This window comes from Oenanthe melanoleuca, chromosome 1, assembly GCF_029582105.1.
Source record: "Oenanthe melanoleuca isolate GR-GAL-2019-014 chromosome 1, OMel1.0, whole genome shotgun sequence".
NCBI classification, from domain to species: Eukaryota; Metazoa; Chordata; class Aves; order Passeriformes; family Muscicapidae; genus Oenanthe; species Oenanthe melanoleuca.
Genome location: NC_079333.1, coordinates 24,744,711 through 24,762,267, shown reverse-complemented (window position 1 = coordinate 24,762,267; position 17,557 = coordinate 24,744,711). Strand labels below are relative to the sequence as shown.

The 17,557-nt window shown below is 39.9% G+C and overlaps 1 protein-coding gene across 2 annotated transcripts in view; it reads left to right on the top strand.

The window, feature by feature from the left end:
- Positions 1–546: 546 nt before the first annotated feature.
- GSK3B (glycogen synthase kinase 3 beta) overlaps positions 547–17,557 on the top strand; it is a 146,207-nt gene continuing 129,196 nt past the window's right edge. For both annotated transcript variants that reach the window (XM_056494430.1, XM_056494422.1), the window contains exon 1: positions 547–650. In XM_056494430.1, the coding sequence (XP_056350405.1) occupies positions 563–650 (88 nt within the window). In that variant the 5' untranslated portion in view covers positions 547–562. The remainder of the gene's footprint in view (positions 651–17,557) is intronic.

Genomic DNA, 17,557 nt, shown 5'->3' with positions numbered 1-17,557 from the left:
AAAATAGTCCCGTTGCCTACCGCCTCCCTCAGAGGTGAGAGGGAAGGAGAGGAACGGCGAGCGGGGAAGGAAGAGAAGGAAGAAAAAGAAGAAAAGGAAAAATAAAGAGATAAAGCAAATAAAAGGACAGAAACGCGGCGGCGGCGGCGAGATCGAAGGAGCCGGGCCGCGAGTCTCCGCCCCATGTGACTGGCGCCCGCGGTGGGGGCAGCGAGGCCCAGCGAAACCCCCTTGCTCGGGAGCGGCGCTGGGGGGGGGTGGCTCTCGGACCCAGCGGCGCGGCCGGGAAGGATGGTCGTGTGAGGAGCGAACGGCGTGAGGAGGAGCAAGAGGAGGCAGGAGAAGAGGAAGAAGCAGCCGCCGGACGACAGAGACCGAGAGGGGAGGGGGCTTCCGCGGGGGGGGGGGAAGGGGGGGTCCCGGCGTTTCATGTGGCGTGTCCCACCCGTCTCCTGCAGCTGAGCGAGTGAGGGAGCGGCAGGAGGGCCCGCCGGGGCGAGGCGGAGGGCGAAGGCAGGAAGAGGAGAGAGGTGATCGTCGTTGGGGCAGAGCGGGAGAGACCATGTCCGGGCGGCCCAGGACCACCTCCTTCGCGGAGAGCTGTAAGCCGGTGCAGCAGCCCTCAGCCTTCGGCAGCATGAAAGTCAGCCGTGAGTATCCTACCTCTCTCGGGTGGGGGGATGAGGGCCGGGGAGGCACCCGCCCTTCGCCTAGGCGGGGAGCGGCGAACGAAGCCCGGCCCCGGCCTCGGCAGCTCCTTTCTCTCCCCTTCCCCCCGCCACCATTAACCTTGAATAGGCGCACGCCGCCGCTCCGTTCGGGGCCTGCTGAACGGAAAATCCCGGTAGTTTTGTCTTCGTCCTTAGCTCCTGGTCGTTGCCAGCGGCCTTTGGCTCATTAAAAAGCCATTTTTTCCCCCTTTGTGAAACGGATTCGGAGCTCCGTAGCCTGTATTTCCTTTTCATTCTCTCCCCTCCCCCCCCCCTCCCCCCCCTCACCGAAATGATGAAACGAATTGCGGGCACACAGGTATGACCGTGACATTCACGTTCATTATGTGTTTTTTGGAGGGTTTTCTTAAGCGCTCCTGGCTGCGAAGGAGAGAGAGCATGGAAGGTTTTTCCATGCACCCGTAGACCGGGTGTGAGCACCTTTTAGTCCGGCCCATTAAAAAAAAAGAAGGAGGGGGAGGGGAGCTTACAAAAGGTGTCTCTAATATCCTCCAGGCTGTGGTAAAATGCTCAGAAGAAGGTATAAGAAAATGCTTATTTTGAAATAACTACTCCATGGGCCCACGTCAAGCTTGACATTAATTTTCCAATTTTCTGATCAGAGGAATATTTTTAAGAATGAGGCCTGTGCTTTATTCTGCACAGACATGTCAGAAATCATGCTTAGTGTGAGCCTGTTCTTCGTATTCTATCCGTTGGGGTTAGCTAGTTTATGTGAATTAAAAATATGAGTTCAACCTGAACAAATGTACAGTGCTGATACAAAAAGGCCCAGTTCTGAGTTGCTATAGATCAGTTAGGTGTGTATCATATGGAATTTCTTTACTCCTGATTTGAGAATGTTCACATTAAGAACTGAATTGTTCTTCCAGATTCACATGAACAATGTAGTTTCTAGAGATATTTTCTTTTTTCTTACGGGAGTGAAAGATGACATTTTTATGGGATCAGGAGTGCTCAGTATGCATTCCCATCTGATTTATCTATTTGATATTCATGTAAAGTGACACCTGACATGGCTCTCTGGGTGCATGCCTGCATCCATTGCAGGGACTTGTGTGTTTCATACTAAAGCACTGGGAGATTGTGAGTTTTTTGACAGATGAGAAATTTGATAGATTTTTTGCACTGAAATGTCTTCCACTGTGGTTGAAGCCTTGAAGAGAGGTTTTGGCTCAGGGGCTGTCCATCTTGCATCTGAAGAATCAGAGTGCTAGCAGCACTCCAAAAACCATGGGTGCAATTAACCCATATTAGCGGCACGACAGCGTAGGTTTGATCAGGTCCAGCATTAGTATTTATTAAGGATTGTTGATCTGTACGAACTGTGGATGACTCCATTTTAATTTACAGGCTTACTTTATGTGCCTGTGGAATGGAAAGCAGGTCTTGTTGATGAGTATTTCTACAGGTGGCTGTCTAAACCAAGAGTGACCTCAACCTATCATACTCAATAAATAAATTTGTCTTATTCAGGTTCTACAGCTTGATTCTTGAAAGGTCATTGATGCTGCCTTCCCGTTTATTTGAGATCAAAGATGAGACACATGCTTGCTGGTGAAGAGGGTTCTAACTGGTGCAGACTAACAAGTTTGCAAATATGGTTCAATCCCAAGTGTAAAACACTGAGGGAGAAACAAAGGCCGTAGCATAAAGCGCATGCATTTGTGATAACCCCCCCAGTCGCTCTAATCATGTGCTCCTGGTTCTTCTGCTGTCTGGAAAAAAAATGTCAGAACAAAGCAAGAGAACCACGTTTAAGGATTCTGTGGGACATGCAGTTTATATTTTCAGTTAATCCAGCCATGTAAGGCAGCCTGGGAAGTAAACTTTTGGAGGGAGGAGTTGGGTAGGTTTTTGTTTTCTGTTGGTTTTTTTTTTTTTTTTTTTTTTTTTTTTTTCCTTTATTGTTTGTTTGTTTGTTTGTTTGTTTTGGGTTTTTTTTGTGTGTGGTTTTTTGTGGTTGTTGTTGTTGTTTCCCTTTGCTTTTTAAGTGAAAAAAATCCAGATTGTCAAAAAAGGTTTTCTTTTTCTGCCTAGCAGAATCTTGGTAACATCTTATGACATGATGTAGCAATCTGTGTGTTGCCAGTGTGGACTTCTTGTGTGGCAAACAGAGTTATGGCTCTTTCATTTTGATGTATATTTATAGCCTGATACTTAGTTATCTTCTGAGCCAGTTTGAATTAAAGCTGAGACAAAAGAGTCCTTGTGAGGAAGGCTAAAGTTGATGGATTGGTATCTTTTGAGTGTCTGGGACATCTTTAATGACTCTGACTTGGTGTGGGTCTTTTGGAAGCAAAACCTGACTTGCCTTTTTGCTCTTATTTATAAGGAGGGGTGAAATCAAATGAAGTCACTCTTGCTCTTGATGTCTCTTGCAGCTATTGCTTCTCCTGGCTGAGCACTGCAACAGTTGTGTAGGAAGGATGAATCTAAGGGATGAGAAAAAGATTAGTAAAATACTGGAGAAGGGTTCATTGTTCCTTGTCTTTCCTGAGAGGAGCAGAACTAGAACCGTACTGTGATTGCCCTTCTTCCCAAGGTATATGGGGAGGAAAGAGTGAGCAAGGATTTTTCATCTCTTTGCTGTGCAGTTTATTAGATTGAAATTACAATACTTTGTTCTCAGAAGTAGGTAAGTGAATAAAGCTTTGAATGGAAGGATGGGGGATTACCAACAGCTGCTTCCGCTTTGGCTGTTGAGAAAGATGACTTCTCATGCAAGCTGTTCTCGTTGCTCTGTCAGGGATATGTACAAAGGTTTTAACATCTTTGCAACAGTAGGAATCCTGTGGACTTCATGTATCTCTTTCAAAACATACATCTGTCTTTTGAAGTCTAACTATTTTTTATTTCTATTTTTATATTTTGGTGGATGTGAAATCACTCAACCATATGGATTTCTACATTGAAATAGTCCTCAAATAGAGTATTTTTTGTGTAGGTCTGTGTTGCTGGGTTTGTAGGCTTTCCCTGAACAAAAAAACAGCGTGTGTATTCCTTGTGTTAAGCCTGTCCATCAAAAAGAGGGAGCTAAGCTTCCAGTTTTCCACTTGCTAATACTATCAGCCTGCTCATAATAGAATGAGAAGAGGCAGGAGCTTGAAGTTTTCTTTTGTTCTTCATCTGGTTGCTCTTGCACTGTTTACGGATGCACCTTGTTTCTCAAATGGGACAAAAGTAATTGTGAAATATAAAGGTAGTCATGCAACACATGACCAAAAATGTCAGTATAAAAATAGAAGTCTCAAAGTTTGCAGTTTGAGAATTTGCATCTAATGACTGTAGAATGACCTTTTTTTTTTTTTTCCCCCTTCTCTTAGCTTTCAGGAAATATGTGTTTCAAGTCCTTGCAGACAGCAGTACTTACTGTAACTGTAGCCAATTGTCTTGATGGTCTGCAGTAAATAATGTCTTGGCTAACACTTGCCATGAAGAGTTGTTTACTTCATGTGTGAGTGTCATGGGTCTGTAATTGTTTATGCAGGATTTGCCAACTTGGAGGGTGAGGAAGGCAATTTTATTTGCTTTAGCTAATTCTGATGTTCACCACAAACTCTTGATTGCAAAATCTAAAGGACAGTCTTGTAATAATTCATTTTAGACTCCATGGGAGAATGCTATAGTGGTGCCAAACTTTGGGTTTGTTGAAGCTTTTCTTTTCTTCTTAGATTGGCAGTTTTTTTCTGTATTGTAAAATCTTGTGAAAGCGCAGTAGCTTGGTAAGCCTGTATTACTGTGTGTTGTTCACACAGAGCTTGATGACTCTTAAAAAGTGGTTCATGAAGGAAAAAAGTCTGTGAGTTTGTTGCTCTTTTAGTAGCTATTCTACAAGCCACTACATAAAAGTCAGTGCTTTTTAGTTAGCAGTGGTGTCTAAGTGATAGTTTAGTTTATGTGTGGTGTCCAGGTAGGTATGTGGGAAGAGCCTTGTAAAAGGGCACTCTGGGCGCCTTCAGCGAGAAGGAGTGAGTGGGACTGTTGAAACTGGAAAAACTGATTGAGATAATACCACCTGGTGTTTCTCAGCCCAGTTAGGGTAGGGCCCTCTCTATTGCTTTGATAGCAGTTTCTACCTAATTGGTTTCTGAAACTGAAAGCTGCCCATTCTGCTTTCCTTGCTGGAGAGGGGAATATCACTCTCTTCCAGAAGCCCGCTGAGCGTTATATGTCTGGCTGTTGCTCATCTTAGTCTTGTCCACCTTTTTTGGCTGCTGCTGGATGAGCAGCTTTCCTCATTCCTAGCATGGAAAAAAAATACACTGAGGGGAGTCAGCTAATGAACATGTGTGCCTGAGTGGAAAGTGTTTCGTGTTACAGTGTCCCAAAGTTGTGCCTTGCAGACTGAAAAGGAATAGAACTTAATTCTGATGCTGACAGACTCTTTCCTCTTTATTCATACCATTAGCTAGTTGAGCATCCCATTTCTGTTCTGCACATTTCCTCTTCCCTACATTGCTTCTTGGAGGTGATCCCCTTTTAACCCTTGATTCATGTTCTGTATATCCTGGCAATGTTGGAGCTGTCTTGTTCACCTGTTTACATAACTGTGGCTTAATGGAGTGTGTTCCTTGCCTGTATGCATCCTGGCTCTGGAAGTTGTATCACTTCATCTGTTAACTTGATAGGGCCTTGTAGGTATCACAGGCAGTGGCAGGGAGATGAGAAAAGCTGAAGACCACCCCACAGCCTGATGAGTTTCCTTCTACTGCTTCAGGAGAGTTCTTTAATTTTCTTGTATTCTATCTTTAAGAGCTGTTTTAGATAAAATATAAAGGAATTTTCAAATATTGGTGTTCAGTTTACTCATCACAGATCTTCACAATGATAGGAATCTGTGGGGTATTGGCTGTTGCTGTTCCCTCACTAGATGCTCTCTCTGAAATGGGATGGAGGGGTGAAGAAGATTCTGAAAGTCTACAGAGTATCTGTGTGCAAAAAGCCTGCGGTTAAAGCTTTGTGCTGCAATCAGCTGTAGCATTTTCTGAAATGAATTAATGCTAAACCTCTTGGTTATTGGAACACGGTAGCTAAACTGTGCCAGCTGCTTGAAGAACACCTGAAGCCTCTTGGTTCAAGCTACTGGGATAGTTTTGTTTTATATGACCGAGTCTTATTTTAAATTGAAAAGTCTGTTACCTCTGAATTTCCAGAAATTTCTGTAGCCAACTTAAAACTTGAATATTTTTTCTGGAGTTCTCTCCCTTTTGATTTCATTAAAAAATGTTAAAAAATTAACTTTACTCTGAGAAGTTTTAGTCACCCATAGCTAGTGTGGGAAGTGCTAAGTCCTGCAGCAGCAATATGGTTGGTGCAGTTACTTGGCTGTTTTTTGAATTTAATGAGCATCAGCCTGGAGCAGCCTTGAAAGGCAAACAAAACTTTTAAAGTTCAAGCAACTGGAAAGGAGATTTTTTTGAAAGTGTGAATGCCTCACAAAATACCCAAGTTCATGCAAAATTCAAATTGTTTTTTTTAAACTTCTTTCAGAAAGCTGCACAAATAGCTGCTTTTTTATTTATGTGTGTTGAAAATAAGTGCCAATTACAATATTTGCAATGTGACAAAAAAAGATAACTTTTCAGTCATAAAGGCTCAAAAGCCATAGTGTACAGGTCAGGCCTCCTTTCTTCAGATGCAAAACCAGGAACCTCCTTGCCACTTCTCATCCCATAGAGGTTGTTTCCAAAGTGCTGCATGCTGCCATTGGGGGAGGTGGAAGATTGGAGGCATAATGGTCTATGCCACTTTATATTTTTTTTGATTGATTTAAAATGTAACCGCTTGGGTGCGCTTGAGCTGTCTCGAGGTGAGAAAGGTGTGAGATGTGGTAGCAAGGTGCAAGTCTGTGAGAAATGGCTATAACATCATAGACATGCTCAGACAACTGTTCCTGGTCAGTGCTGCTGTGTCTCATTAAACAGAAGCCTAAAATTAATTTCTACCTGAAGCTTTTGCAAGCTGGATTTGGATAACAAGGATTTGCTTTCATCACTTCTTCAGAATCCTTCCTGCCCCCATAGGTAAGAGCTTACCATGCCATAGAGAGAGGGTCATGAGAGGGTCATTATTTAGGTGTTTTCCATGAAAACAGTGCATGCTTGACTCAATCCTATATCCTGTAGGTGTTAATGTGTGATGTTTGTTCAGCACAGTAGGAGAGGGGAGATAATGGTATTTCAATAGAAATCCATGTTGGAAACCTTTCTGTAAGAAGTCCTGTATCGCTCTCTGAGAACTGTCAAAAATGTGAATGCCCGGAAGTCATACTGCTCTGCCTCTGAAAGAAGCGGACAGTGATTTTTTTTTTTTTTTTTTTATGTTCAGTACTATCAAAAAATCTTTTCATTAGGTGCTCTTGCCACAGATGATTTGTCTGTTGTTCAGAAAAGGAAATAAAGCAAAGCAGTTCACTCTGTACTTTTATCTCTTGCAGGCGGGAGGTAGATCTAAGCATTTAAGGCAATTTGTGTTCTCATCTTGTCTTATACTGGAAGAAAGTGGTAAGATAGCTTGTCAATGTCAAGAACTCAGGCCTTTTTTTTTTTTTTTTTTTTTTTTAAACAAAAGCCATACAGCAACAGCTCCTTCTGAAGGGACAGCTCCAGTCCTTGTCGGGAGCTTTGCAGTGTCTCTGTAGCAAGGACTGTATTTTTCTGGCTTGGCCTCATCAGCTGAGGGAAGGGCTATTAACTGTGTATCAGTGCCAGTGCTTTCTGCACAGGTGAAAGTGGGCTGCCAGTTATCTCCTGTGTTGATTAATTTCTGGATGATTTGGAGGATTTCTGTGTGAGTGATACAGAATTAGGCTACCTGAAGGATCAGTTCCAAGGGGCTGCAGTAGGCCTTGGTGCCTGCCATAGGAAATTTGCTTGAGCTTGCACAGAAGTGAGAACACATAGCTAAGAAAAACAGCTTTATAGCTTTGTAGTATGTCTGAATAGAGCTGAATGTCTCTTTCTTTGAAGGGCATAATGACCAATGTAGCATTGGTGAAAGCATTTTTGTGTCTGAAAAATGTCTCTTAAACTTGATATATATGTATATATTACAAAAATCTGTAGTGATACAGTTACATTGCTTGATGTGTTTTTTCAGGCATTTGGACCGAGTTGGAGAAACATTTTAGTAGTCCAAGTGCCTGACAGCAGATGATCATAATAAGAGACCTGCTGATCAAAAGCAGTGGATCAGAGCACTTAGAGGGTGTTGGCTCTGAAGTTATAATCAGTAGGGAAGCAGCAGCAGCTGTATTTTTCCAACCAAGGCAGACTGTATGCAGCCACATCATCTCTTCTGACTTTTTCAGTAGGAATATAATTCTTGTCAGATACAAGCCCTGTAGTTCATAGTAATATCTTTTGCTAGGAATGCAGGCCATTGTTTAATTTTTAGGCAGGCCAAGAATATGTTTTGCAGAAAGATAAACTGTGCCTTTTGCTGTAGAGAAGAATGATTTTTCTTGTTGTGTAGAAAAACTACTACCCTAAGTAGTCACAGTTGATAGTGCCTGTCTGGTTTTTTGATTCACACCCTCCTGTAAGCATTTATATAGATCACACACAATGCTATTTGTACCACATCTCATCTGCTTACTTGTTTTAAGTATCTATTGAAAAAAGTAGCATAATGAATTGACCTGTGTGAGTGGGGGAGGAAGGGGTCACAAATTCATCAGCCTAAATAAACGGAATATTTGGATGTTGGCTGAGTAAATGTGAATCATTTGGCACAGATCTGTATCCCCATGAATGAAGCCCATAGCCATAAATGTATTTCCTCAATTTGTGGGGTTTGGTATCAACATTAAAAAAATGTTTTGTGCCTTCCTTAGAGAGCGAAAGCTTTCTGGCAGGGCAGTCTCTCTGCAGGTGAGTAGATGGAATGTTTTATTTTCTTTATATATAGAATCACTCAATTGAAACCTAAAGAAGCAGAAAATGGTGTTGTCCTTGAGAAAAACATACCTGTTGACCATTTCACTTATAATCTTGCCATCTTGCATGTGATTGTGTGTACTGCCTTGGGAGCCATGGGTATGTACAGTCATGCACTATAGAAGTTGCAAGTTAATGATTTTTTTGTTTGTTCCTCAGAGAATAGAACCTTCCTAATCAAATTCCAGTTTTAGAGACTTTGGAATAGATTTACAAATATGTTTTAGTAACCACAATGGATCACAGAGCTGAGCTGAGCTGATCTGAGCCCTGGGGAAATGTTTGAGACCCATGGAAAGCTAGGTAATTTTTTTCTGTTTGTCTGGCTTTTCTAGTGGAACATCTATTGAATGTACTAGAGACAAAAGCATAAGGTTTGTGTGGAGGGGAGAACTTTACTATTCTAAAAATTGTGGACCCAAACTTCAGATGATATTGGTCGATGAGAGGACAGGGAGAGTTTTAGTTGCAACTCCCAAAAAATGATACTGTCAATTTTAGATTGAGCTCAACTTCAAACTTGCTCTTCCTTGATCAGTGCAGCAGCCTTGAGTTGGTTTGGGATTGCGTATAGGTTCTTATTCTAGTGACATGGCAGTTGGGTTTGATGGACTCTTCACATGCATGAGTGAAGTTCACCAGCAGGAATGCCCGAATGTCATTCAAGCAATCAGAGCATGTTTCAGAAATGAATTTGGCATAATGAAAGATCTTCTTAGGGGAATGAATTCTGCCAAATCTGCAAGTCTCTTCTATTTTATGATAGATTCCACTTCAGTGAACTGAAGCATCTCTTCACCTAGAGTATCTGGCTTTCAGTGTCCTTGAAAACTGACAAGGATCAAGCATGACAAGTGACGTGAGATCTCTGACAGGAGGAGAACAGTGGCTCTTTTCGCAGGTTGCACATTTGAAATGCCTGTGGGATTTTGGAGACAGAGATAAGAATGAGGCCACAAGCAACATTTTCTGTTTGGTGTCAATACCTTAAGCAATAGCCTGTGGGTTTATTTTTTACTCTAATAACCTGGGTTATTTTTTTCATTCATAATACTTTAGTGGTTCATGATTGACTGTGAATGTTTATTATGGTGGGCCAGCTCTAAAAGGAAGTAGTGCAGAAATGTTTATGCTACATCCGTAACTTCTAATAATTATGATACTTCAGAAATATTTACAGTGACACTCCCGGCATTTTAAAATAGCTGGTGAAAGCTTAATTTTATTCTTATATTGTGCATAATTGCAAAACATAAATTTTTTTCTAGTGTTAGTTTAAAACATATGGTATCTACAGATGCCTTTTAGGTTTACATATGCCTTTTTTAGTTTATTCAGACACTATGGGGTGGGTTTTTTTGTTTATTTTGTCCTTCTTTATTTTAAGTGAAGAGCAAGTGCAACTGTGAAGGAGTTCCTGGCAGACTATTTCAAAATCAGTAGATTCTAACTGAAAAAAGTAATGTTAAATTGTCCTCTGACAGCTACTTTTGCTCTATTACTTTTTACATGTATTTGAGTATAGACAGGCACACACGTATGCATGGTCAGTAAGATGATATGGAGGGGAAGAGATGATCTAGAGTTCTAAGATCTGGAATTTAAAGTTAGGCCACATGTGAAGGCTTCTGCTTTAAAGCTTTTACAGTCTGTTCTATGTGTATGAATGCAAAACTGAGTCAGACTCTTGTCTGAGTATCTGGGAAGACTAGTAGTATATAGGTTTTAAGTTGCTTGTTCTGGTTACTCGCACTTCCTGTGCAGTCTTATGTGCTGTGGTGCTTTCACCTCTCCCAGTGTTCTTGTGCACTGCTGTGCTTCCAGTGAAGTTTCGAAGTTGTGCACTGGGGATTGCTGCAGAGGTGAGCAGCCCTCATCTAGTACTTTACAGGTACACCTTACATCCTTCATCCTTGAGATATGCTAGTGGTGGCGGGGGGGGGGGAAACCCCCAAGCCAAGGCTGCTAGGGGTGGCATCTCTGTCTTGTGTGCAAAATATTTTTCTGGGAAATATGAGGAAGAAGTATATGGAAAATACATTGGTAACCTGTTAAATTATAGAACTGAAGGAGGATGTTTATTTAGTAAGGAGAGCAAAAGGTTGATGGATAGGACTCCACTTTCTTGAAGACTGCTGTACATAGGCTATTACAGTTTTGCTTTGGGACTATAGATGCAAGTTTTTATGACTATTTGAAAGCCCTGTGATTTCTTAGTAGAGAATAAAGGCAAGTAGTTCTAAAAATTAATATTCAGGGTTTTGTCAGGAAAGTGATTAATAAAGGGGTAGGGAATTTGTCTATAGATGAAGAGAATAACACTGTCATTTGACACTGAAGAGAGCAGATGTTCCTGAACTCCTGAAGATTTCTCTGTTGAAATCCATTGAATTTCTCTGGACATCTCTTGTGCTGTTTGATTTTTTTGTTTTGTCTGTGTTAATTTGAAACTGTCTCATACTTAGGAAACATGCAGTGAGTCAAATAGTGATTATTTGACCATTTTTGTTTTCTACAACTTTTTCAACCCTAACTTGGAGTTATTCTGTGTGTGGAAGCAGCTTTGCCACATATATTACTAGTTTTTGTGCTTAGGTGGAAAGTAAGTAATTAAACATTACATATATAACTACCACAAAGTACCTTTTCCCCCCCTTTTAAAAAGTACAGTGCTCTTCAGATTTTTATAAAGTGACCCATCCCATGGCTGTTCTTTGAAGAAAAGAATATGTAGACCATATAACTGAAACATCTTAAAAGGAGATCAGCCATGGATTGTGCTGGTAAATGGAGTGAGCTGTGTGGCATGAAAGTGCTTGTTTAAAAACACATAATCCACTAAAACCTTCAGATGTCTACTTTTATGGAATACTGTTAATTTTTTTCCTCCAGTAATTTTGTTGCTGCATCATTTTCATTTATTTGGCTTTATGCAGCTGAGGGCTCTTAGTTCCCTTAAACTGTTTTTGGATATGGGCAACAATATGCAGTGCTGGAGAACTGTGTAATTTATTGTTAGGTAAAATTACTGAATGTACTTAAAATAGATGGCATTATATATATAATTCAAGACAAATGTCTATATTCATACCTCCAGTTAATGGCTTGGATGTTATTCTTTTGTGTGTTTCCTAATGGCAGCTGTCAAAGACAGGAAAGTAGATTAGGCAATGCCTTGATCTGACCCAGTATGCCTGTTCTTACAAATGATGTATCTTTATATTGTATGTGCTCGCTTTCACAGTGTTAACTACTTCATATATTATGGCAGAAAATATGACTTGTTTGTCTAAGAATGGATTTGAAGCTATTATAAAATGAATGTTCTTTGACATCAGGATTTATGTCAAACCAGAAGGATGTGCAGAATCAGAACTTCAGTAGTTTTGTTAAGTGTAGTATGTATGGTATTTTTGTAACTGATCTAAGTAAAATTTCTAGACTTGTGGACTGCACTATCAGAGGTGCTCCTAGGATTAAGGAGCATGTGTTCAAAATTATCTTAACCAAGTGGTACCCTAAGTAGGATGAAATGTAGAAGGGGCTGATGTCATCTGTTATGCTTCAGTCAGGTTTGACTGTGTAGATTTGACTCTGCTGATTACAGGTTTGGGGTAACTGGGACAGTAGGAGATCTGCACAGAAGAATCTGGAGTCAGATATTTGCATGGTGGCCATGACTCAACTAATGCTGGAGAACCAGCAAATCTTTTACTGCATGTATTGATGGCAATGTTGTGTAAAATACATGGAGTTAGCCTTCCAATTTAGCATGCTAATGAGCTAAAGTACAGCACCTGGTTTTGGTATTGTACTGGGAAAAGAATAGTTGCAGGCAGAGGAAAATGATCAGAGGTCTAAAAAAAGTGCTTCAGAGGAAAACTGAAAACACTTTGGATTTTTTTTTTTTTAAAAGGAGGCAGAAGGGAGATTTCTTTTGATAAAGTTCTTTCAATATATAAAAGATAGCTGGAAAGAAAAGACAAAGCTGTTGTCTTCCCTACTGGAGATGAAACTGTGGGCTTAAACTGTAGCAAATACTTATTAAGCTAGTTGAGTCAACTCTTAAGAACAGGAACACTGGCATAGATTAGGAAGGCTGTCAGATTCCCAGGTAGTGCCTGTTTGAAAAATCAAGATGCTTGCCAGATTGTTTATATAGAAGCTTGGAGAGGTTTTAATTAAGACAGCCTAGTCCCTTATGGTATTATTTTATGTCATTCCAGTTATTTCTGCATGGTCTTGGAATGAATTTCAGTTACAGCACACTGATCCTGTTGCTTCTCCCCTTGGGATGAGGTAGCCTTTTGTTACTGGCAGCTTGCTGGCAGTTAGTGGGTGTGGAGATAAGGATTTGTGAAACTGTCCACAGCTTTACCACTTAAAAGCAAGGTAGATTGTCTTAGAGAGGTCATCTAGTCCAGTCCTTCTGCAATAAGCAGGAGCATCTTCAGCCACATCAGGTTGTTCAGAGTCCTGTCCAATCTGACTTTGGAAGTTTCTAGAAATGGGGCATCCACCACCTTTCTATTCCTGTGTTTCACTACTCATTGCAAAAAAAAAAAAAAAAAAAAAAAAAAAAAAAAAAAAAAAAAAAAATATCTTTCTAATAGCTAGACTCTAGAGCTTCCTTAGTGTTGGAGTTTAGATAAATATACTGTATTTGGAAAAGCAGTTGGGCAGTATTTTTGCTTAGAGGTTTAAATCTGCTCTGAATTTCATTTTTTGTAGAAGTGTTGCTCAAATGAAAGCATGCTCTTTGGTAGTCCTATACTGCACAGAAGCACAGACTTTTTGTGGTGGATTTCTAAATCTTGCTTCATGTGGGTCCTGAGAAAAGCAGTGCTTTCCTTCAATTTTTCATCTTGTGGTTCTTGCTTCAACACAAAAGAATTTAGCACAAGTCAAGAACTGCTCAGAGCTTCAGGCAGAGACCAGTACCAAACTTCACTAGCTGGATAGGTACCAAGCTTACGTTAGGGGTGACTGTCTGCTCCTAACAACTTGGAGTGTATTGCTTTGGATATAATGCCAGTGCAAGAATATTCATCCATTAATATATAACTTCCGTCTATTCACAGCAGTTGCTTTGGTTTTAATTTAATAAAGGGAATAGTGTTTGAAGATTGTGTGTAGAAATCAGATGTTGCATGGGACGTGAACCAAGAAAGAAAACACATTTTTAGTCTTGTACACTTGTGGAGTGTAGATAGTTGTTAAATTATTTCCATTTTATTAGTTCAAAATTCAAAGATTCAAAGAGGATTTTAAAGTGTTGCCCTTTGTCACTTTATTATCTAAATTTTTTAGGCATTTAAATTGACTTATATGTAGCTTTCTGGCAGGTAAGATGGATGTGTGGAACTGTAAAGAGTTGTTGCATGAGAAACTATGAAGATACTTAAGAGCAGAAATGATCATCTGTACTGGTACATGGTTTCCCTTTTGATGCAGAAACTTTGATTTGCATGAAACAAAAGCTTTTTCTGTGCCTTGCAAAGCTATAGTCTTATTTTATACACATGTGAAGTTATTGTGGAAGGTTGGAATCCTGAGCTGTAAATATAATTGAATGGTAAAATTCTGTTGAGTCTTTGCTTCCATATTCCATGTGATTTTGAATGTGAAAAATTGATAGGTTTCAAATTAGTGTTTTTTCCTTTTATTCTGCTCAAATAAAAGAGAAGAAATAATAACTCACTAACGTTATGCCAAAGTCCTCCTAAGGTACAGTAAGTAGTCCTAAATGCATTTTATTTTTTCCATTTGAAATCTTTGGCTGATGGAAGGATTAGAATGTTGGCTGAAAGCGAGGCTCTTGCTGGACGTGATTGTACTTTATTTCTAGGCAGTACTTTGCTTAAGGCTGTGCTTTAGTGTTTGATCTGACTTCAACATGCACAAAATAGTCGCATCTCTTAGATGGTTTAGGCTGCTGGGGCGTACAGTTCTTTTTTTGTCTGCAGCTGTCATTATCTGAATGATGGCAGAGTTTACAACTTGTGTATTCTGGAAAAGTTGTTGCCCTTCCCTGTTGATAGCTGTGAGAGACTGGGATGCTTCTGCTGACCTTCTTCGACTTCAGTGCTGTGACAGCAGCAAGAAGTCAACAAAGTAACCTGGCATCAGAAAAGGCAGCAAGGAAAGAAGCAAGGTAAAGCCTAATGAAGTGGTCTTTTTGGGTTATGGGAACGATTCAGATTGAGTTTTCTGAAAATGAGACTTTGAAGTAAATAATAACAATAACATTAAATGCTTAAATCCCCTCTCTTCCCGAACTTGGTTGTGAATTTAGGATGCATTAGATGAGTATGAGACAGTTGGTGAGCTAACTGAAATTTTAAGTTAATGCAGTACTTATCATTGAAGTACTTTTCTGATGAAGAAGAAATGGAGAAAAGTACTCATTCCTCTTCTTCCACATTTGTAAAATACTAGTAACTCATCTTCGTGTTTGAAGTCTTTTTCTGTTTAAATGGTCATGTCACTTTCTTGGTCCTTTATGTTTGTTAAACTCAGTGTCTGTTGAAATTGCAGAAAACCAGAACTCTTGAATGGAGTTCTCTGAAAAATGTGGACTTTAATATTTGCAATGCCAGAGTTTAGCTCATGTTACACTCACAAAAAGAGTTTTTCTTTGTGAGTTTCGGTTCTGTGCAAATCCATTTTACAAATACAAGAATGTTTTTTTTGAGGGAAAAGAGTAAGTGGAGCAGCATGCTTAAAATGGTTCTGGTTTAAAGAATGCAGCAATGCACCTTTGGTTTAAATAAAGAAAGCAGTTAGAATTTAAAATTTCATATCCTACCAATGTCTTAAATGTGTTTTTTGAACAGAACTTTTTAGAGATGGTAGTAGAAGTGTGTGTAAATGAGCTGAGCTTCTAGATTTGGACTAAAATTGACTTGCAGATCAGGGGATCCAGCTGGGAAGTTTTTAATTAAGCGTGCTAATTAAGTCATGTGGTGTACCCAAAAGCAGCACTTTATTACAGGGGAGAAGAACTGTTTTCTTGCTGGAAAATGAAGGATAAATACTTCATTGGGCCACTCTTCTGCCAGTGGGAAGAAAACATGGAGTCAAAAGTCAGTCAAGAAAATTTGAGAGCAAAATTTATGCTCTTATTTTACTGCACCTTGCCTTTTTCTGTTTTTAAACAGCCTTTAATATAGGACAAGTTCTTACTTTTGCCAAATATGACAGGAGTACTTCAGTAACTGTGAATCCAGGTGTCTTGGAGACAGCATGCTGTGGAGAGCCCTTATGCTGAAAGCCTGGACAAGGTTCTGCACAAGGATGCTTGGGACATCCTTGAGTGGGACAGGTGAGCAGTATAGCTGTCAGGGTGATAAGTGATTGTGGTGATTGTTCTGCAGTGGAGACAGGGAGATGAGCAGAGTTGGAGTTCCTGCAGCTCAGGGTACATGTGGAGAACTAAGCACCCACCTGATTACTTGGACTTCACAAAAGAGGAGTTCAGTCTGAAGCACAAATCGGGATATCAGAGGAAAGGCGAATCAGGAAGTGAAACTGATGGTCTTTGTCTTAACTTTAGCAAAATAGTCAGATGTAAATGGTATTTTTTTTCCTAAGTATTATAAGGGCAGAGTGAGCAAACATTAATTTCTGCTTTTGCTTATCTCAAGTACACTGCCTATATAAAAATAACAGTGCTGAAGTTACAAAAGAATGTATTTTCTGCTGAAATGCCTCTATTTTCTGTTCTCCTCACCCAGTGGAAAAGATTTTTTAGAATGTTTTTTCTCAAGAAAAACTATGCATTTGAAAGACTTGTCTTTGACTGATTATATACCCAGTGCTGTACAGTATAGCATCCTTCAGTAAGAAACTGCTAGACTTGAGAACCTAAAAGATATTTTTTACTTTTCCAGTTGTTGTAAGTTTTATATGAGAAGTAAGGTATATATGAGAAGTTAAAGCTGTTAAGTTTTCATGATTGTATAACTCCAGCAACATAAAAGACCAACCTCTGATGTGCTGAGGGAGAAGTTCTGGCGTATATGGAGACATCCTTTTTTGTAGCTTGAAGAGAAAGCCTTGGTTGCTCTTGTTAAAGAACAATTGTGTGCCTTTATCTAGACCATTTAAGTGGCTGGAATAAAGCTAAAGTGAATAAATAAAATCATTCTAGTTATTCATGAACATGTATGAAATGTTTCTTTGTGGCTGGTAGTAACTAGAGCAGCCATGTAGCTTTATCAGATGTTGAATTGCCTTGACTTGCATTGAGTTTAGGAATTTTCTGTACCAGCAGACTTGTTTTCCAGTTTCCCTCCTGTTTAGGATTTGAGACCTGTACAAAAAAGCATTTTGTCTGTAGGATAACATCTTTTTATTTTTTTCTATTAGGAGAAAATAAATAAAGTAAACTCTACCCTGTATTTGTCTGATTTATTCAACTTTTCTGCCATTCTTGGAGAGGCATTAATATTTTTTGCCATTGCCTCTAGCATATTAGGAGCACTCGGATAATTTAGGGGAATCTCCTCGTTTTCAAGTCCATAACTACCAATGTTCTGGTTGTAATCCAAGTTAGGGACTGAATGAGTGTTACGCAAGGAGCATGTATCACTTGAAGTTTAAGTTGGTTTTCACTGTCACTGTTTGTGCAGCCTGGTTTGAACTTGGACTGTTTGACATTTAGAGGGGAGTTGGATGCAATGTCTGACATGAGAAAATCTACTGACAGGTACTACGTGTTAAAACATAGTGGAAACCAGGTTGATTTAAAAGTACTATAGGGATACCTTACCTTCTGAATCTTAAGGTGTTACAATTAATTTTCTGTGGAATTCCTGAGATAAATGAGGTTATACTGTTAGAACAGCCTTCTGTAAGCCATTGGTGTGACAGCTTGGACTTTTA